The 22,294-nt window shown below is 53.5% G+C and overlaps 1 protein-coding gene across 1 annotated transcript; it reads left to right on the plus strand.

Annotated features, from left to right (window-relative positions):
* Nucleotides 1–3,318: 3,318 nt before the first annotated feature.
* Nucleotides 3,319–21,405, plus strand: LOC102116256 (SH3 domain and tetratricopeptide repeat-containing protein 1-like). Its single transcript, XM_065541583.2, is given in 10 exon segments — nucleotides 3,319–3,587; nucleotides 4,954–5,512; nucleotides 5,514–5,817; nucleotides 5,820–6,630; nucleotides 10,419–10,599; nucleotides 11,774–11,924; nucleotides 16,053–16,175; nucleotides 16,876–17,032; nucleotides 17,996–18,192; nucleotides 21,009–21,405. Coding segments are annotated over 10 exon segments (2,886 nt in total). The 5' UTR covers nucleotides 3,319–3,442; the 3' UTR covers nucleotides 21,267–21,405.
* Nucleotides 21,406–22,294: the final 889 nt, after the last annotated feature.

The raw sequence follows: 22,294 nt of genomic DNA on the forward strand, positions 1-22,294 counted from the left end.
GCTGGTAATTATCCATAATTTTAGGAAGGCAGAGGCAGTACCAACTCTGTTCTCTAATAGCAGGTTTATTAATTTTAAATTTACATGGCAGGAGAAGCAGATGACGAGGTGGGATAAGAGTTCAGATGCTTGGTCATTGATAGCTTTTTACTTCCACGTATCACCTGGGGATTTGGGACCCAGGAAGCCCGCTGAGAACTGATGACTATCTGTCCCCTGAACAGCTGGGTTCTTTTTCATCCTGAGCTCAGAAAGATTGCTCCTACTGCAGCCAGGGAAGACAGGTTGTTGACTGGTTAGAAATCATGGCAGGTTATTTTCTCCACCCGCAGTTCGCAGTTGAAAAGCAGAGCTATCAAAAAGTTGTCTTCTCTGTTGTATTTCAAATCTGGGTGTTTAAAAAATTATGTAAGCAAATTAAGCATTTCTGTAATGGTAGTTGTGTGTGTTCTTGATGCGAATGAGAGGTGCATTCCCTTGTAAAATCCCTGGGACTTAATAGGAAGATGTGAGCCTTAGAACAGAAGTTGGTTTTCTAGATGATCACGTAGACATGATGCTGAGCACCAAAGATGTTGATTGAAACGATTTAAAAAGAAATTTGTCTGAGTTCAGATTTTACACCAATATTTAGAAAATCAGCAAAAGAACTTGGAGGAATGTTCTCAGGCATCCTGTTCAGCCCAATGCCCACATTGTCATAAAATCCGAGTGTGCGTACAGGGAGGCACATTCCTTTCTGTTCTCATCACAGGTCCTTCCTTGGCTCTGCACCTGCCTGTCATGCGCCTCCATGTGAAGAGACCACCAAACAGGCTTTGTGTGAGCAATAAAGCTTTTTAATCACGTGGGTGCAGGCGGGCTGAGTCCCAAAAGAGAGTCAGGGAAGGGAGATAAAGGTGGGGCCGTTTTATAGGGTTTGGGTAGGTAAAGGAAAATTACAGTCAAAGGGGGGTTGTTCTCTGGCTCTGGCGGGCAGGAGTGGGGGTCACAAAGTGCTCAGTGGGGGAGCTTTTTGAGCCAGGATGAGCCAGGAAAAGGAATTTCACAAGATAATACCATCCCTTAAGGCAAGGACCGGCCATTTTCACTTCTTTTGTGGTAGAATGTCATCAGTTAAGGTGGGACAGGGCATTTGCACTTCTTTTGTGATTCTTCAGTTACTTCAGGCCATCTGGGCGTATACCTGCAAGTCCCAGGGGATGCGGTGGCTTGGAGTGGGCTCAGAGGCCTGACATTGCCCTCTTCCCGACCTTCCCTACCTTTTCCCTCCTGTGTGGTTCTCTCACAAAGTGAATGGCCTCAACCACAGCTTCTCTGCAGCTGCATCAGACTGTGGGGACAGGAGTGGTGGCTGCTGCAGGGCCTGCTGTCCCCACGGAGCCCAGTCTTGCTTGCCGCTGCAGCCTGGTGATCATTTTGTACCTCAAGTATGTAATTCTACAGAACGAGAGCCAACATGCTGGGGATGGAGGCGTCTTTATCACGGTGCTCTGCATATTTTAATCTTGGGTAGAAAGTATGGAAAAGTATGGGATACATGTGGTTTGATGTCAGAAGGACGTTGTGAACTTGACGTGGACTGAGGATGTTCAGGTGCAACAGGCACCGCGGCTTCATTAAGTGAGACTTCTCCATCTCCCTGCCAGGCATGCACAGGTGTATGGCCACATCTTATGTGTTATTCTTATCTAGAGTGCGCCTTGTCGTCATGCTTAAAGTTCCATGGTGATATTCTGCCTCATAGAGTAGTGTCATGCCCAGACCGTTTGTTCCCCAAAGAAGACCACCAGAGTCCAGAGTCAAAGCGAAGCGGCAAGGATCTTTACTACAAGTTCGAACTTGGTCCCTCCATTCCACAGCATACAAGAGGGCCTCGAACAATGCGAGTGCTTGCTTTTTATAGCCCGATGTAAACAGGATATGTAAAGTTACAGGGAACAAGGTAATTCTCTGGGTTACAGCATTACAATTGGTTAACATTATACATTTAGCATTCCTTATCGGAGATCTCCCAGGTGATGTTTTTCTGAAGTTTGAAAGAAATATGGAGGAATGTGTTTGTGCTGGGCTCAGGAAGTTGGGAGATATATGGGGGATGTGCCTCATTCCTTTCAGTAGGTCCCAAACCGCATTCAACACAGAAATGTACTCTTGCTATTATACTAGGAAGTGCTTTCATATACCAAGTGGGAGAGCAGTCCTAAAATCTGGGCTGGAAATACAGAAGGAAGGCTTTGGGAAGCAACAGATTCCCTAGTCCAAAGCTGGTTTTTGATGAACCTAGAAACAGGACCAAGAGAAGTGAATTTGCCTAAGGCCCTGACAGTGTCTCACGGTAGCATTTGAGCCTAGCAGTTTCTTTACCTATTTCTTTAAATGTTTAGTCATGCTTCCTCTGATTCCTATATAAAAGTATTCCTCATTCATTCTTTTGTTTCAGTGAATTATTGCGGTGCCACCCCGTAACAGTATTTGAGTCAAAATGTGGCAGTGTTTATCCCTTTCCAAGGTTTTTAGTTGCACAGGTTTTCAAAGTTCTGCTAACAGGTTCTTGTTGGTTGCAAGGTGTCCTTTCAGAAGCCAATTGTGTGGTGTATTGATGTTGATTGTTGGAGGTAGTTTGGTTAGAACGTACTTCGAGTGGCTGGCGTGGGCCTGGGGGACAGTGACAGCTGCCTGCTTCATGGGCAGAGATGAAGTAATTGCTTCCTGGGAAGTACCATCCTCCTGGCCACACTCTCCAGCCCATTTCAGTTGTGTTGGTTTCCTCGCATCTGCACGTTTCTGGCTTCATGTGAGTCTCATTTATTGTAGCATATGACTTCAGGCTGTGGGGAAGAATGGCCATTTTAGCACAGAGATGCACACAAAGGAACAACTGGCTAAATGTGAGAGAAGACATTCTTAGGGGGGGTTTCATTTCTTTTATTCTGTAACAGACAGTCTGGGAAGCATTCTGGACATGTGACCTGCGCTGTCACAGTTCCTCCTTGCAGGATCGCAGATGTTTGGAGATTGTAGTGATAACTGTTATCATTGAGAAGGTCATTCTCGCAGGCTCTAATAAGGCAGGATTTATTCAGTGTTAATTTGTTAAAGACAACTGTATTTCTAGCCAAATCCATGGGAGACGTTTCTCCTGGCAGTGTTGCTCGGGGTATTCCATGGCTTAGTCTTAGGGAAGCACACGCCTTTGAATACTGCTGAAGAGAACCCAAAGCGCACCAGAGCACTTTTGCCTTACGGGGTGTTAGTCACTGATACACGTCTCAGTGAGACCTGATGGATTCTTGACCCCTTCCTTTCTTAATTTTTTAGTTTTATGTTTAATTTTTGTTTTTTAAGAGTAAAACCCCTCAGGTGGCCACCATGAATCTCTGGTGTCTTCAGCTGGTTGAAGCCTATTTGCCGTCTCTGGTTCAAACATATTCGAAGCCTGATGATGCTTCCCTCGGTTGTTCTGCTGTGTGACCTCCGCGCCCGCAGGGTTCAAGAGTGTCAGAGCTGGGAGCCGCCTTCACAACTACCAGGGTTTCCGGAACCTCCTTTATCTAGCCCTGGGGATGGAAGAGGTGTCATCACAGGTGAAGGCTTATTGGTTTACACGCCATTGATAATGAACGAGGAGGTTTTCTTTTATATAAGGGGAGCTTCTTATAATGTGCTTTAGTAGGGTAAAGAAGCTTTTGAGGTTTGCTTTCTCTGGAAAGATAATTTGTGATCCTGCCCTTGCTTTCAACAAAAATATAATTTGCATACCAGTGCATGTTGTGTTACTGAGCACTGGCTGACAAATGGTTCTTAACTCGTCATTCACTCCGCCACTGTTTCTTGAATGGCATATGTGTTCCAGCTGTAGTAGGAACTTGCTAGGCTCTAGGACTAACCCTTATGAATCGGGGGCCCTGGGGGAAGCAAATGCATAAAACTATAAACATTTGTGGGGATATCAGAGGGGGTGACTACAGGTGCAAAACTTCGTTCATTCATTGCCCCATCTAGGAGGTTTTGTGTCTTAGTAGCGTGTTCCATAGCAACACATCCCTGTATCAAAACATTCATCATATTATTTTGAAATTCTCTGCTTAGGTATGTATTTTTCCCACTAAGTTTAGAACTGGTTAAGGACAGGCTATGGGGTATGTAATATATGTACACACACACAGATATACATATTACCATAGTAAATATACAATATAGATTTATATATATGTACACGTATATATTTCTCCCTCTCTATATATACACAACACACACACACACATATATACACACACACATATATATGAAATACACACACACACACACACACACACACTTCTGCCAAGCACAGAAAGTCAAAACTAGGCAAGGGTTCTTTTAGTGTTTATGAAAAAACAGATGTGTTAGTTGAGAGCGTCCTTAAGTTGCCAGGGGAAAGACAGGATGGATTCACAAAGGGAGATAGTGTTGTTTTTTTTTTGTTTTTTGTTTAACTCTTGAATTCTAAATAATCCAGACTTATAAAACAGTTGCAAAAATAGTACAGAGAATTCCCGTATGGTCTTCCCTCAGATTCCCCAAACATTTCACCCCATTTTTACTTTCTTTTTCTCTCTCTGTGGATATAATTTTTTTTTTTCTGAAATGTTTGAGTGGAAGGTAGAATGCTCTGAGGGATCACTGAGCTGACATAGTCTCCTAAATCCATGCTGTCAGGTGAGCGACAAAGCAGGACAGGAGGGTGATTTTGTAGGAGAGTCGGGCCACGGGCCCGAGTGTTCTCTCTGTCCCCATAGTGCCAGAGTTTCTACGTGCTCCAGGCCCGGGTTTGCATTGCACATAATTCTCAAGGGCTCATGGCAAGCTGCGCCAGAGACACAGAGGGTGGGGATGTGAGGACCCTGCCCCCAGTGGACAAAGGACTCACTGCTGGACTCTAATTTGTCTAGGTGTTTTTGTGACTTGCAGAAATACCTCCACCTTGCCTGGGCCTGGAGCCACAGGACACCTTGCCGAAGGTGAAGAATGTTCTGGAACAATGCAAGACCTGGCCAGGCTGTCCCCAGGAGCCAGCGTCCTGGGATCTCTGTGCAGCATCCAGCAACGTGAGCTTGCAGGACCCCGAGGAGCCCTCCTTCTTCTTGGAATCTGAGGATGACTGGGAGGACTCAGAGGCCCTGAGCTCACTGCTGCTGTTCCTGAACGCCCTCAGGTACAAGGCCAGCTTCCGTGGCCTGTACAACGTGGCACTGCTATGGCTGAGCAGCATGTTCTGCAGCTTTAGCGACAAGGAGGAGCTGACTGGGTTCCTGGCACAGGCCCGAGGGGCAGCCAAGAAAGCTGGCCTCTTGATGGCCCTGGCCAGACTCTGCTTCCTCCTGGGGCGGCTGTGCAGCAGGAGGCTCAAGCTGTCCCAGGCCCGGGTGTACTTGGAGGAAGCACTGGGGGCCCTGGAGGGCAGCTTTGGGGACCTGCTCCTGGTGGTGGCTGTGTACGCCAACCTGGCCAGCATTTACCGGAAGCAGAATGGAGAAGTGTACACAGGTGGTTCCCAAAGCCATGACTCTGCTCCTGGGGACGCCCGGCCACATCTGCAGCACCGAGGTGGAGGGAGAGCTCGTGCAGCTGGTGCCGCAGCAGGCGGTGGGTGGCCAGAGCCTGCAGGCCGAGGCCCGGGCCTGCTTCCAGTTGGCCAGGCAGCATGTGCACCTCAAGCAGCCCGAGGAGGCCCTGCCCTTCCTGGAGCGGCTGCTGCTTTTGCACAGGGACTCGGGAGCCCCAGAGGCTGCGTGGCTCTCAGACTGCTCCCTACTCCTGGCTGACATCTACTCCTGGCTCCTACTCCTGGCCGCAAGTGCCTGCCCCACCTGGTGCTGAGCTGTGTCAAGGTGGCCTCATTGAGGACACAGGACTCACTGGCCGGCTCGCTGAGAAGCGTGAACCTGGTGCTCCAGAACGCCCTCCAGCCCCACAGCCGCCCCACCCAGACTTCCCACTACCTCAGGCGAGCGCTGGCCTCCCTAATCCCGGACACAGGCCAGGCGCTGCGTGGCCTTCTTCACGCCAGCCTGGCCCAGCCGTACAGCCACCGTGGCTACCACAGCCCAGCCGTCACCTTCATGACGCAGGCGGTGGAAGCCAGTGCTGTTGCCGGAGTCTGTGCCATCATGGACTGCCTGGTGGCCCTGGCCTGGCTGCACGTGCTTCATGGACAGAGCCCGGTGGCCCTGAACTTCCTGCAGTCTGTCCAGGATGCAGTGGTGGCCAGCGAGGACCAGGAGGGTGTGATTGCCAACATGGTGGCCGTGGCTCTGAAGAGGACGGGCCTGACGAGGCAGGCAGCCGAGGGCTACTACTGCACCTTACGGGCGGCTTGGGACCTGGGCCAGCGGAGGAACCAGGCAGTGGTGCTGGCCAACTTCGGGACCCTGTGCCTGCATGCGAGTGCCAGCAGGCTGGCTCAGCACTACCTCCTGGGGGCTGTGCGGCTGTTCTCGAGGCTTCCCTGCAGGGAGTGTGGCCGGGACTTCACCCACGTACACCTGTAGCTGGGCCACCTCTGCACCCGCCAGGGCCCGGCCCAGCAGGGCAAGGGCTACTACGAGTGGGCTCTTCTGGTCACCGTGGAGATGGACCACGTGGAGAGTGAGTGCCCCAGTTCCTCTTGTGAGCCTTCTGGGGCCACACGGGTCAGGGCACACCTGGAGTTTGTGATTCGGAAACAAGTGGTGGTTTTTCCACCATCGAAAGTGCTGAGTCATGGCCAGTAGGAGATGTTGGCAAGCGCCCTGGAGACAGGCGGTTCCCATGCAGGGCCAGGCCCTCTGTGCCCTACTGAGGCAGCCAGCTCTTCCTGGTTTGCCCAGGGACCATCCTGCCTTGAGCATGGAAAGTCCTGCGTGCTGGGAATCCCTAGACATAACCCTGGGATCAAGGCAGGCTCTGCTACGCTGGGACTTGGGGCCCCTCCATGAGCCAGGCCCTGAACACCAGTTCTTGTGCCTGTGTGATCTGCTTGGTATCTCGGCAGCCTGCGCACCTGTCATCCCACTTCACAGAGGACACGGGGAGGGTGATTGCCCAAAGCCACAGAGCATTTCATGCAAAAGCAGCTTGTTGTGCAGAGTGTGCCAGGCCCCACCCACAAATGGGGCTTGTGGGGTCCTCAGGTGGCAGAGACTGAGCATGGGAATGTGAGCTTCAGGCCACAGAAGCGACAAAAGGGTGAGTGGCGTGATGGCGGGGCAGCACTTGGCCCCGGGTTAGGGAAGCCTCTTTAGTCTGGGACCAGAGGGTTGAGAGGATTTCGTCAAGTAATAGGTGGTGGATGAGGGGCTGGTGGTGGTGGAGGGGCTGGAGGTGTAGCCTGTGTGAAGGCCCAGGGGTGAGCGAGTGGAGGTGAGTGAGCGGGGATGAGTGGGGTGTGAGTGGTGGTGAGTGAGTGGAGGTGTGATGGGCGTGAGTGAGTGGGAGTGTGAGCGGGGATGAGTGGGGTGTGAGCGGGGGTGAGTGAGCGGGAGTGTGAGCAGGGATGAGTGGGGTGTGAGCGGGGGTGAGTGGGGTGTGAGCGGGGGTGAGTGAGCGGGGGTGAGTGAGTGGGAGTGTGAGCGGGGATGAGTGGGGTGTGAGCGGGGTGTGATGGGGGTGAGTGAACGGGAGTGTGAGCGGGGATGAGTAGGGGTGAGTGAGCGGGAGTGTGAGCGGGGATGACTGGGGTGTGAGCAGGGGTGAGTGAGGGGGTGAGTGAGCGGGAGTGTGAGCAGGGATGAGTGGGAGTATGAGCGGGGGTGAGTGAGCAGGGCTTATGCAGGGAGGTGCAGAGTTGAGAGTGGGTGGGTTGGGTGCTGGATGGTGAGAAGCTCTTCTGGAGAGCTAAGCAGGGCCTGGGGCCTCAGGCTGTGGCTTGGCCTTTTCCCCAAGAGCACTGGGGAGCCATGGGGTGCTATCGAACAGTCACTGCAGACTGAGCAGTGAACGGACAGTAGGTGGGCAGGGCTGTCTGAAATCTAGGCCGCAGAGGATAGATGAGGAAGTTGAGTCCAGGAAAATGGCTGAGTCGAGGGATACTGTTGAGTCCCCTCTGCCTTGCAGCGCTTTGTCATGGCATCGTGAGACCACTCAGAGGTGTCTCCTGTGGCCTGGACCAGAGCCCCAGGGGCTGTGACCAAACCTGCCCATTTCCCAGCACAGGCCTGGCACCCACTCCTGGCCCTAGGAGGGATGAGATTTTGCAAAGGACCGTGTGAAGGGTCCCCGGTCCCACACATCTGCCCAAGGAGGGGTGGGGGGTTCTGACCCAGGCTTCTTCCCCAGGGGCATTCTCTGACTGGAAGGAGACCCTCCAGGAACCCAGCGCCCCAGCCCCCACTGCAGCCTCCGGTGGCTCCTGGCACAACAGCCTGTGGCACCTCCTCCTACGAGGCCCTCCCCGGGGTGCTGGGGGATTCAGACTCGGAAAAGCAGGCCAGGGAACGGGGATCATGCTTCCCTGTCTCCCCACGCTGAGCTGAACGGTCGAGGAGACCGATGGTGGGGTTGATACCCCACATGCTTACTTGGGGTCATTTTTGAGTCATTTTCGGTAGTTTGTGTCCTTCTAGGAGTTTGGCTGTTGTGTCTAGATGGTCTGATTTCTTGGTGTACAATTGTTTTTAGTGTTTTCATGGAATCTTTTTATTTCTGTCAGGTTGGCAATAATGTTTCCTCTTTCATTTCTGATTTTAGAAACTTGGGTTTTTAATTTTTTATTTATTCATTTTTATTAGAGATGGGGTCTCATCATGTTTCCCCAGGCTGGTTTTGAATGCTGACCTCAGCGAACCTTCCACCTCGGCCTCACAAAGCGCTGGGATGACAGGCGTGAGCCATGGTGCTCAGTCTCTGATTTTAGTCATTTGTGTCCCATCTTTCTTTTCTTGGTCAGTCTGGTGAAAGATTTGTCAATTTTGTTATTATTTTCAAAAAATCCACTTTTGGTTCTGTTGATTATCTCTTTTGTTTTTCCATTCTCTGTATTTTTACTTCCCATTTCCACTCTCACGTTTATTATTTTCTTCCTTTTATTCACTTTGTGTTTAGTTCTTTTTCTAGTTTCTCAAGGTGGAAGGTTAGGTTTTTGATTTGAGATTTTTCTTCTTTCTTTGAATGTAGACATTTACAGTTATAAATTTCCGTTTCAGCGCTGCCTTAGCTGCTGCATCTTGGAATTTTTGATACACTGCTATATATATATATTGTTTAAGGCAGAGTTTTGCTCTATTGACCAGGCTGGGGTGCAGTGGTGCAATCTTGGCCCACTGCAACTTCTACCCAGGTTCAAGCCATTCTCATGCCTCAGCCTCCCGAGTAGCTGGAATTACAGATGTGCACCACCCCACCTGGCTAATTTTTGAATTTTTTTTTTTTTTTTTTTTTTTAATAGAGACAGGATTTCACCATGTTTCCCAGGCTGATCTCAAACTCCTGGACTCAAGCGATCCTCCCACCTCGGCCTCCCACAGTGCTGGGATGAGAGGCGTGAGCCACCGCGCTGGCCCGGGCTGTGCATTTGTTTGCATTCTTCTCAAATTAGTTTTCGGTTTCCCGGATGGTCTCTTTGACTCACTGGTTGTTTAGGAGTGTGTAATTTTCACATATTTTTGAATTTCCCACATTTCCTTCACTGTCGATTTCCAGTTTCATGCCGGTACAGCTGAAGAACACCTCTGCTTTGGTCTCAGTCCTTCTCCATTCACTGAGGCTCATTTTGTGGCCTGGCACATGGTCTGTCATGGGGAATGTCCCATGGGTGCTCGAGAGGACTGTGTATTCAGCTGTTGTTGGGTGGCGTGTGTGACAGATGTCCATTCGGCGTACCTGGTTTCCGGTGTTAATCTCTGGAATGTTTCTGACGCTAGAGAATCAGAAGCTTTCCACCGTTCCCAGTGCCCTGGCTTTGGGAGGAGCCTGGTTGCATGAGAGAAGCATGTGTGGGAAGACCAGGGGCGGGCTTTGAACCCCATTCCCCCAACATGATGCCATGTGTGGCAGACATGACGCTTGGCTTTGCTCTCAGGGTTCCATCTGCGACAGGGGCTACTTGTGCCCCTGGCCTCATCAGCTCAGGCTGAAGGCGGCCCTGGTCCTGGCCAGAGGGGCTTTGTGAAGCAGAAATAGATGGCCTGGTGCAGGGGCCGAGCCTGGCCAGGACCTCGGCCCTGGGAATTGTAAAGAAGGCCGGCCTGTACCATGAGCATCTGCACCAAGGTGTGCCCATGTCACGGTGTGCTCGGCATCTGCCCTGGCACGGGTGCATGGCCTGTCTGCGCTCAGGCTCCCCGCCTATGGGGCCCAGGCTCACAGAGGTGTGAAAGAGGCAAGCAGGGACCTCCGAGCACAGCCAGCCTCGCTTCGATGCTGGGAGACTAACGTCTTCCATTTTGTCTTCTGCCCAGGCCAGCTGCCGGCCATCCAGTGGCTGTGCTACTTCTACAGCGCCGTCATGCCCAGCGAGGCCCAGTGTGTCATCTACCACGAGCTCCAGCTCTCCCTGGCCCGCAAGGTGTCTGACAAGGTGCTGGAGGGGCAGCTCCTGGAGACCATCAGTCAGCTCTACCTGTCCCTGGGCACGGAGTGGTAAGGGCTGGCTTTGCAGTGGTAGAGGTGGGGGCGGGCAGGGCAGGGAGAGGGGCACAGGGAAGCTGGCCCAGGGCGCCAGCAGCCCCTCTCCTTTTGATCATTTGGTTCCTTGGCATCAGATGCTCTGAGCTGGTGGGCCTGGGGTCGTCCCAGGGCTGCTGCTGGCCCGTGAGTCCCAGCTTGAGCCTCCCTTGTTGGGTCAAAGGTCATCTCAACCCCAGCAGAGGCAGTAGGTGCACTCTGGGCTGTTCTTCCTACTATAGTGACTTTTGTCATCTGACCTCTGCCTGCCCCGAATCTTCATTCCTGGTCTTCATCTGTCCCCTTAAGTGTGACCACAGCAGCCACCTGTGGCTTCTCTTCCACAGAAGACAGAGCCAGTTGTGTCACCTGCTTCCCTGGGGCAGGGTTTCAAGGTCTCACGTCCCATATGTGGCCTACTCAGCTTCCCTCAAGCATCCTGACCTGGTGGGGTAACCATGGCCCTGGCCACCCCACCCACAGGGCCCAGTGACATTGCTGCAGTCACACCCCCTCGAGTGTTGGACTTACTGAGAGAGCAGGGAAGGATCAAGATTCCATGGGGACCCGGGAGACTGGCTCCAGTCTTGGCCTCAGGTTCACAGAAGGAAAATGGGCCAGTGGGCTAGAGCCATGCTTCTCAAAGTGTAGTCCCTCGACCAGTAGAGCAGCATCCATGTCACCTAGGAGCTTGTGGCAAGTGGGAGTTCTAGGGCCTGCCCCAGGCATGTGGAGCCGGGAGCTCTGGGGGCAGGGCCAGCAAGCTCTACAGTCAGGCCTCCGAGTGACTGTGATGCCTGCACACCTTGAGAACCATCGGCCTAGATAGCCTCTGAACACTAACGGCTCCTGGTGCATCTGGAGAAGACACAGGCCATGTCTGGGAGGCAGGGGAGATGGACTAGCACACTCCTCCTGCCACAGGGCAGCATGATGCTTGATTCCCTCAGACGATGTCCTTCATTTTTCCATGCCGTGTGAGTTCACCCTGGCCCTCCCAGCAGCCTGGGAAGAGCAGAACACTGCACACACGAGAGGGCCTTTCCCAGTCCCCACATGCCAGATTCATCTGTCACCAGACCCACGGGAGGAGGCAGACTGGTTCCAGGAGGATGAGAGCCCTTGTTCTGACACCTGCATCTGATTCCAGGGCCTACAAATCTGCTCTGGACTACACCAAACGAAGTCTGGGGATTTTCATTGACCTCCAGAGGAAAGAGAAGGAGGCACATGCCTGGCTACAAGCAGGGAAGATCTATTACATCCTGCGGCAGAGCGAGCTGGTGGACCTGTACATCCAGGTGAGTGACAAGGGATGCAGGAGGACCCCTGTGCTGTTCACTCTCTGTCCATCCACCCATCCATTCATCCTTCCATCATCTGTTTACCTGTTCATCCTTCCATCCATCCATCCATCCATCCATCATCCATCCATCCATCATCCATCCATCCATCCATCATTCATCCATCCTTTTATCATCCATCTATTCACCCGTCTATCCATCCATTCACCTGTCCATCCACCCATCCATTCATCCTTCCATCATCTATCTGTTTACCTGCTCATCCTTCTATCCATCAATCCATCATCCATCCATCCATCCATTCTTCCATCATCTTCCCATACACCTGTTCTTCCATCCATCCATCCATCATCCATCCATCCATCCTTTCATCCTCCCATCATCCATCCATTCACCTGTTCATCTTTCCACGCATCCATCCATCCATCTATCATCCATCCATCCTTTTGTCATCCATTCATTCGCCTGTCCATTCATCCATTCACCTGTTCGTCCATCCATTCACCTGTTCGTCCGTCCATCCATCCTTCCGTCTAACTTTCCATCTTCCATCCAACTGTTCATCCTTCTGTCCATCCATCCATCCATCATTCTTCTGTTCACCTCTTCGTCCATCCATTCACCTCCTTGTCCGTCCATCCATCCATCCTTCCATCCATCCATCCGTCCTTCCATCCGTCCTTCCATCCATCCTTCCATCCATCTTTACATTATCCATCCAACCATCTTCCATCCATCCATGATCCATCCATTCACCTGTTCATCCATCCATCCATTCATTCATCATCCATCCTTTTATCATCCATCCATCCATTCACCTGTTCATCCATCCCTCCATCCATTCTTCCATCCTTCCATCATCCATTCACCTGTTCATTCTTCCATCCATCCATCATCCATCCATCCATCATCCATCCATCCTTCCATCTATCTTTCCATAATCCATCCAACTATCTTCCATCCATCCATGATCCATCCATTCACCTGTTCATCCATCCATCCATTCATTCATCATCCATCCTTTTATCATCCATCCATCCATTCACCTGTTCATCCATCCCTCCATCCATTCTTCCATCCTTCCATCATCCATTCACCTGTTCATTCTTCCATCCATCCATCATCCATCCATCCATCATCCATCCATCCATCATCCATCCATCCTTCCATCCATCCTTCCATCCATCTTTCCATAATCCATCCAACCATCTTCCATCCATCCATGATCCATCCATTCACCTGTTCATCCATCCATCCATTCATTCATCATCCATCCTTTTATCATCCATCCATCCATTCACCTGTTCATCCATCCCTCCATCCATTCTTCCATCCTTCCATCATCCATTCACCTGTTCATTCTTCCATCCATCCATCATCCATCCATCCATCATCCATCCATCCTTCCATCTATCTTTCCATAATCCATCCAACTATCTTCCATCCATCCATGATCCATCCATTCACCTGTTCATCCATCCATCCATTCATTCATCATCCATCCTTTTATCATCCATCCATCCATTCACCTGTTCATCCATCCCTCCATCCATTCTTCCATCCTTCCATCATCCATTCACCTGTTCATTCTTCCATCCATCCATCATCCATCCATCCATCATCCATCCATCCATCATCCATCCATCCTTCCATCCATCCTTCCATCCATCTTTCCATAATCCATCCAACCATCTTCCATCCATCCATGATCCATCCATTCACCTGTTCATCCATCCATCCATTCATTCATCATCCATCCTTTTATCATCCATCCATCCATTCACCTGTTCATCCATCCCTCCATCCATTCTTCTATCCTTCCATCATCCATTCACCTGTTCATTCTTCCATCCATCCATCATCCATCCATCCATCATCCATCCATCCTTCCATCATTCATCCACTCGCCTGCTCATCCTTCCATCCATCCATCCATCCATCAATCCATCCTTCTATCATGCATCCATTCACCTGTTCATCCTTCCATTCACCTGTCCATCCATCCATCCATCCATCCATCCATCCATTCGTCCATTCATCATTCATTCATTCCTTTATCATCCATTCATTCAGCCACCATCCATCCACCTGTTCGTCCATTCATCCATCCATCCTTCCATCATCCATCCATCTTTCCATCATCCATCCTTCCATCATCCATCCATTCATCCGTTCTTCCTTCCATCCATCCATCATCCATCCAGCCATCATCCATCCATTTGTCCATTCATCCATCCATCCTTTTATCATCCATCCTTCATCCATTTATCATCCATCCATTCACCTGTTCATCCATCCATCCGTCCATTCATCCTTCCATCAACCATCCATTCACCTGTTCATCCTTCCATCCATCCACGATTCATCCATCCACCATTCATCCATCCATCATTCATCCATCCATCCATTTATCCATTCATCCACTTATCCATTCGTCCATATATCCATCCATCATCCATCCATCCTTCCATCAACCATCTACTCACCTCCTGTTCATCCTTCCATGCATCCATCATTCATCCATCTATCTATTTATCCATTCATCCATCCATCCTTCCATCCTTCCATCATCCATCCATTCATCTGTTCATCCTTCCATCCATCCATAATCCATCCATCCATCCATCCATCCATCATCCATCCATCCATCATCCATCCATCTGTCCATTCATCCATCCGTCCATTCATCCATCCATCATTCATCCATCCTTTTATCCATCCATTCACCCGTCTATCCATCCATTCACCTGTTGTTTCATCCGTCTGTCCATTCATCCTTCCAACATCCATCCATTCACCTGTTCATCCTTCCATGCATCCATCATACATCCACATATCTATTTATCCATTCATCCATCCATCCATCCATCATCTCTCCATGCTTCCATCATCCATCCATGCTTCCATCATCCATCCATCCACCTGTTCATCCTTCCATCCATCCATCATCCATCCACCCATCCATTCATTCATCCTTCCATCATCCATCCATCCTTCCATCATCCATCCTTTCTCCCATCCATCCATTCACCGTTCGTCCATCCATCCATCATTCATCCATCCACCCATCAATCTATTAATCCATCCCTCCATTCATCTATCTCTCCATTTGTTTACCCATACATTCGTCTATCCACCATCTATCCATCCACATGTACATACATCATCTACCCTCCACCCATCCATACATTATCTACCCACCCATACATACGTACAGACATACACACATCATTCCATCCATCCATCCATCCATCCATCCATCCATCCATCCATCCATCCATCCAAGCATTAATCTAGCCACACGCCCATCCATCCATCCATGTGTCTACATCTCCTCATCCATTCATCCATCCATCCATCCATCCACTCATTCCTAAGCCACTGCTGAGCACCTGTTGTGTGCCTTTTCCCTCCCTCCAACTGGTTCCCTCACATCCTCCCCCAGTGGCCAGCATCTTCTCCCTGAGGGCAGAGGCCCGGCCCCTCACAGTGCCCAGCACCTGCTGGTATACAGCACATGCTCAAATAATGTGACCACTCAGTTAACACACAGAAGAGCTTGCTCCAAGCGACACGTGGCAAATCTCCTTACAAAATGAATCTATCATAGCGGCTGTTTTCAGAGGCTTTCCCAAACACAGTGTGATCTGGAACAAATTGTGAAGCCCACGAGCCTGGTGAAGCTTTCATTATTGAGTACCTGCTGTATACCTCCTTGAGCTGAGGAGAGGGATCAAGAGCTCATGGCCAAGAGGGGACAAGGCCCACCCACAAACACTGCTGATGTGGCAGGGATGTGGCAACGCAGAAAGGAGCCAGGGGCTGGGCTCCCAGCAATCTGGGGGCCACGGAGACTGTTTTGAGTGCAGGGGGAGTGGGCTAGGGCTAGCCCTGGTGGTAGGATTCACAGGTGTCGGGCTCCTGGGCTGCAGCTGCTCAGTCACCTCCTGGCACTCAGGTGCATCAGTTCATTGTCCTCATGCCAGTGGTGGGGGCAGCCCTCATGCGCAGGGTCTGAAAAATACTCAAGTGTACCTGTAGTGTGTGAGAGGAAGGAGGCTGGCAAAGGTGCGCGTAGCCACCTCGCTAGGTGTGGGTCTTGAGGGAACTTCTGTCTCCTTTCAGGTGGCACAGAATGTGAACCTGTACACAGGCGACCCCAACCTGGGGCTGGAGCTGTTTGAGGCAGCTGGAGACATCTTCTTCAATGGGGCCTGGGAGCGGGAGGAAGGCATGTCCTTCTACCGGGTGAGCTGGCCTGTGGGCTGATGTGGGTGGGCCTCAGTGGGGCACCTGGAGGCTGAGGTACAGGTGTGGCAGGGTAGAGGCCTCCCACCTGGAGGCAGGGCCACCCATATACATGATTAGTTTCCAAGTGGTCTCACCAGGAATATTGACCATGCCCCTGCCCGGGACAAACGCTCGGGGCCTGGACGTGACAATGGCTCTACCCATCTACCTGATGACCTCAAGCAACCATGAGTGGGAAGTCCTGTCCCCATTTTCCAGATGAAGAAACTGAGGCTCAGAGAGGCACAGGGACATGTCAAAGGACACACAGCATCAGTGGGAGGCCCAGGTCTGCATGCACCCCGAAGTGGGACGGCTTCTCCCTTCCTCTGAGCTCACGGTGTGGCTCAGCCCTGGGCACAGATAAATGTGGTGTTTTTAGAGCAGAGAGGAGTGCTGGCTCCCCCCAGTCAGACTCCCGGTGCCCAGGTGGGAGAGGCTGGTCTGAGGCTGTTGGGTATAGCTGGATGGGCCTCAGGTGACTCTTCAGCCCCCAACTTGGGTGTCTGAACTGTGTGTTATCCCAGAGCACAGAGCTGTGTTGAGGTGCAGGGGTAGCTGGGGCGTGGGAAGCTCCAAGTACATGTTTGAGCTCTGAGGAGGGCTGTGGGCACGGTGGGTGCTGCAGGAAGCCTGACCCCACCTGCCTGTGTGGTAGGACCAGGCCCTGCCCCTGGCAGTGACTACAGACAACCACAAGGCGGAGCTGCAGCTACAGCTGTGCAACAAACTGGTGGCACTCCTGGCCACGCTGGAGGAGTCCCAGGAGGGCTTGGAGTTTACCTACATGGCCCTAGCACTCAGCATCACTCTGGGTAAGTCCCCTGAGCCCCACCCTGCCAGGACCCACACTTTGCCAGAGCCCAGCCTCCAGGTCTGCAGGCCAGGAGCTGAAACAGCTGCTGGATTTTCCTGGTCTCCTGTCCAGGCAGGCAGATCTGCCCAGCTGGCTTCCCCGTCCGGCTGTGGGGCACAGCCCGAGGTCTCTCACGCAGTGCAGAGCTCCCTGCCTGACTGAGCTCTGCTTCCTCTGCCTGTTCCCGCTGCTGACCACAAGGGCCGCCCAGTGTGCCCTCTGCCTTCCAGACATGCCAGGCATCTCGTTGGTCCCTGTATGTGCCAGGCTGAGTGACACATTCCCTTTCTCTTGTGCCCTTCCCACCCTCATCAACCACACGGCTCTCTGGCTGATAAAATCCCAGTTCCCCTTCCAGCAGTCTGCCCCTTAAGGCCAGGCATCCCCTGGTGCTGTGCCAGGGTCGTCTGTCCCCCTCCAGAGACAGGGAACCCTAGGCAGGCCACATGCCCCAGTGCCTTGTGCCCCGTAGCCCAGTACACAGTAGGTGTGCAGCTGACTCCCCAAGGTAGAGGGCTGTGATCGTGCCACACCCAGGAGGAGTCGGATGTCACATCTGTGGGTTGCCTGGAGCCGGGGTGTCCGGGAGCACCTGGACAGCATGGCTTTTGGGCTCCCCTGGTTAAACCCAGTGAGCAAAGGCAGGTGGCTATGTGTAGGTACAGAGCTGGGCCATCCAAGTCCGACTTTGCCATAAGCCTCACAGTAGACAGGGGCAGGCCTTATTAGTTCTGCTTTGCAGATGGGAAAGTGAGTCTGGGAACCTGGAAGGGACTGGCCAGAGCTGCCGACGTGACCACAGGTGCCTGGAGGCAAGCCAGGTGTGCTGCCTGGGATCTACATACCTGCTCCTGAGGGGCATGTGTCCTCCCTGCCCCAGGGAGCCACATCCTCACACCTGCCCCTTTGGCCTGCACCCCAGGGGACCGGCTGAACGAGCACATGGCCTACCACCGGCTAGCTGCCCTGCACCACCGGCTGGGCCATGGCAAGCTGGCGGAGCACTTCTACCTCAAGGCCCTGTAGCTCTGCCACTCGCCGCTGGAGTTCAACGAGGAGACCCTCTACTACGTGAAGGTGTACCTGGTGCGCGGTGACATCATCTTCTATGACCTGAAGGTGGGTGGGAGGGGCAGGGCTCGGGGTGTTCCCGGCCCCCTTGGAGTTGGATTTCCACCCACACCCCAGAGGCCTGGGTTCCAGCCTTCCTTAGGAATGACCCAGTGGCCTCCCTGGAGCCCTGCACCCAGCTGGAGGAGCTGGCAAGGTTAGCAGATACAACCTAGCTCCCAAGCTGGCCAGGCCCCACCCTCAACAACTCAGTCTCAGCCAGGGAGGCTGACACATGAGTGGGCAACGGTGGCCTCCGGGTAAAGAAGGGGGATTGTAGTCAGGGGGGCCCTCCTGGAGGAGGTGACAGCAAAACTGAGACTTGACAGTCAAGTGTCAAGTTGCATTTAACAAAGAAAACAGGTCAGGAGAAGGACATTTCGGAGGATGGCATCATCCTCACATTGAATCCACGTTGCAAGATCCAACCCAAATCCTGGCACCTCCTCTAGGAAGCCTGCCCAGGGTGCCAGCCTGCACTGAGCAACTCCTTCCTGGAGTCCCGAGACACCTTGAATCTTCACACCACCCAGGAAGGGTGGGGTGGGACCAGTGTCTTACCATTGGGTTCACAGACAGGGAAACCCCAGCTCAGGGCAAGGGCAGTGGGGTGGGGCTCCTGCCAGCCAGGCTGAGGCCTTGCTGGGTCGGGTGTGTCTCGAAGGGAGGTGCTGTGCTCCCTCTGCCCCCAGCCCTGCAGGGGTGGAGAGCTGGGACTGGCAGACTCAGACCTGGGGTGTCTCCACCCCTCTGCCCAGCAGGCGCGACCCCTCCTCAGCATCGCACCGGCGTCGCGTCAGTGCTCCTTATGGGCTGAGGGGCCAGGGCGCTCCAGTCCAGGGGCCAAGATCTTGTGGGCCTTAGAACAACATGAGGAGGTGGGGCAGCCCTAAGACCCTGCCCCGTATTCCCCACCGCAGGCCTGGGGCTGCCCGGGAGGCCTCAGCCCAGTGCTGGTGACACCTGGTGGTGAGAAGTGGTCCCCGTGGCCTCCCAAGTCCCAGCCAGACAGGGAGGTGCCAAGTGTCAGGCCCAGAGGGACGCTGCTCACTGCCCAGGGGCTTGCCTGGGACCCAGGGGGACGGGCCTCCCAGAAGAGGCCTTTATCTCTCTTGGTCAAGCCTGCCGCCCACTCCGCCTGTCCAGGAGAAAGGAAAGGTCCAAGTAGTACCTGAGAGGCCAAAGTCCACGGTTGGGGTCGAGGGGCAGAGGCCTCCTTCACCTCCTTCCCATGCACAGCCCTCCTTCACCTCCTTCCCATGCACAGCCCTCTGGGCCTCATCGTGACTATGCTGTCAGCGCGGGCCAGCTTCCCACAGGGAGGCCCCCTTGGAATTCCCCAAGGGCGGCTGTCTTTCCAAGGCTACACCCTCCTCCTTGTATAGGAGACCCTGGACCCAGGGCCCAGAGGAGTGGGAGAAAAAGCCGGGCTGGATGGAGCCTGGAAGGCTGAGAAGGCAGAGAAGCAGGGGTAAATGGGCATCTTTGCCAATTGCCTCTAAAATGGGGTCCCCTTTAGTCTACACGTGAGAGTGAGCCCTGGAATAGGGTGGATTAGATGTTTACTGGCTCAGCCTGCCACTCACTAGCTGCTGCACACACTATAGGCACATGGAAATGCACAGGGAAATTCACACAAGCACAGGCACACGCACACACAGGCACAGGCATGCACACAGGGAAATGCACACACAGACACAGGCACACGCACACACACAGGGACATGCACACACAGGCAAACAAACACGCACAGGCACATGCACAGGCACACGCAGAGACATATGCTTTGGCTGGCTCCTTCCTGTTTAGTTGGGAAGCCCCCACCCCTTCAGGAAGCCCTTGCTGCCCACCCCGGCTGAGTCTGGGGCCTCCTGGGCTTCCCTCTGCCACAGCCCGGGCCACCCTGTGTGGTCAGTGTTCGCTCCCAGGTCCCTCAGACTGGGAGCGAGGACATTAGGCTCCGCCACGCACCCAGCACAGAGTCCAGTGTTCGGCTGGGCTGGGGGGCATTGGATGAGCAGTGGCGGTGACTCGGGGCCTTCTCACGCCCCTGCTCCGTGTGTGGGGTGGGGCAGTGAGGGAATGGACTGCTGCATCTTGGACTTTCTCATTGGCCCTGGGAGCCATCTTGAGATGGTAAAGAGGAACAGGCCAGGCATGGGTCTTAGAGAGGTCCCTTGGGTGACCCCCATGTGGAGGAGGTGCCTGGGGAGAAGCCGGGTGGGGGATGGGAGGGTCAAGGAGGAGGTCTGGGAGATGGCATCCCAACCCAGGGATGGTGAGTTTGAGCCAAAGATGCATTGAAAATGGGAGTGGATGTCTGGGGATGTCTGGGGAGTCACACTCCGTCAGTATTTCAGGGAACATTGCCAGAGACGACACCTGTGAGATGGTTTTGTACCTGGCCTGTCCCGTGGAGGGCCTGGAAATGGTCAGCATGGACAGGGGCCAGAGGGGAGCCTGGGTCACTCAACGCTGTGCCCCTGCTGTGGCTTGGAGCCAAGGGTCCTGCATGGAACTGTCAGAGCAGGCAGGATCTGCCCTGACCTCAGCCCATGGGGAAAGCAGCCACTGCCTGCAGAGAGGGTGGCACTGGGGCAGGAGGCTTGGGGTGAGTGGGGCATAGGGACACTCAGGAAGGCTTCCAGGGGTGTCAGGGTCATCCCCACCTCCTGCAGCTGAGACCACAGCAGTGTCACAGGCTTCGGGGCTCATGGGGTGAGCCAGCATTGGCTGGACATGTGGAATGACCTGGAGACAGGAACGGCCTCTGGGAAGACGGGCTCCGAGTCCCCCTTTTGCTGACCATGACCTGTCCCCTTCAGGACCTGTTTGATGCAGCCAGGTACTACCAGCTGGCACTGGCAGCTGCCGTGGACCTGGGCAACAAGAAGGCACAGCTGAAGATCTACACGCGGCCGGCCACCATCTCCCACAACTTCTTCCTGGACCGCAAGAAGTCGCTCTTCTTCTACCAGAATGCCAGGACCTTGGCCACAGAACTCAACGTCCGCAGGGTCAACCCACCTCCTCTGCCACTCTGCCGGTGGGCCCCCTGGTTGGCCCCCAGCCACCCTCGCTGAGGACAGCATCCGAGGGAGCGGGTTTTGTGCAAGGAGGATGATCTCCTGCCTCTCCTGGTGTCTCCCGTGGCTCATTTTCTGGGAAATGGAGGCATGAAAGCAGAGTTCAAATAGCAATAAATTTTTTTTTGCAATAACATACCGAAGTCCCCAGGGCATCCTTCTCTGTGTGCTTCCTGGGCTGTGTCTAGGGGCCAGCTCCTTCCCTGGTGGCAGCCCTCTGATCTTGGGGATGAGAAGGACCCTGAGTCTAACAGACCTGGGCCAGGTCACCATGAGCCTCGGTTTCCTCGGCGGCCAGACGGGAGATGGTGGTGGAACTCCCTGGGCAGCTCCCTGCTCTCCCTGCTCAGAGCTTTTGCTCTAGGTCTCGTGCCGCTGTTGCCTTTAACCTTCAGGCCACTGTGATCAGGTGTGGGGGCTGCTAGTGTCCCTGTTCGCCATTGAAGAAATAGAGGCACAGAGAGGTTAGGTGTCTGGCCCACCGTCACACGGCAGGTAGGGGCGGAGACACAGAGCCCAGTACACTGACCACCACACCACCCTGCCAGCCTGCAGCCAGGAAGGTGTCCCCCATTAGGACCCCAGGTCAGCTCCTGGACCTCTCTTGTGGTGTCAGGAGAGCCACAGGCCAGTGAGGGTGGCCCCTGGGATCCCTCACTCAGTGTCCTCTGCTCCCAGACTTGGTTGGGCCGAGCCTGGCCAGTCCCACCTCTGGCCACTGGTCAGCCCTACGGGAAGTGAGACGCTGGGATCTCTGCCTGTGCAGACGCTGCTACCCTGTATTGAAAGCCTTATCTGGGCTGCCCCCCAGCCCTCCCTACATGCCCCTCCCCTTCCGGCCCCCGGCCCTCATCCCAGTCCCAGGAATCCCAGGTTTTCCTTCTTGGAATCTCATGGCCCCAGGGAACACAGCTCACACGGTCTCTTTGCCAGTTTACGGCAAGGAAACCGAGGTTCAGAGACTGTGGGTGTCCCACGTGATTCTCACGTACACTGCACTCTCCCAGGCCCCTCTTTTAAACACT

Source organism: Macaca fascicularis, chromosome 3, assembly GCF_037993035.2.
Source record: "Macaca fascicularis isolate 582-1 chromosome 3, T2T-MFA8v1.1".
NCBI lineage: Eukaryota > Metazoa > Chordata > Mammalia > Primates > Cercopithecidae > Macaca > Macaca fascicularis.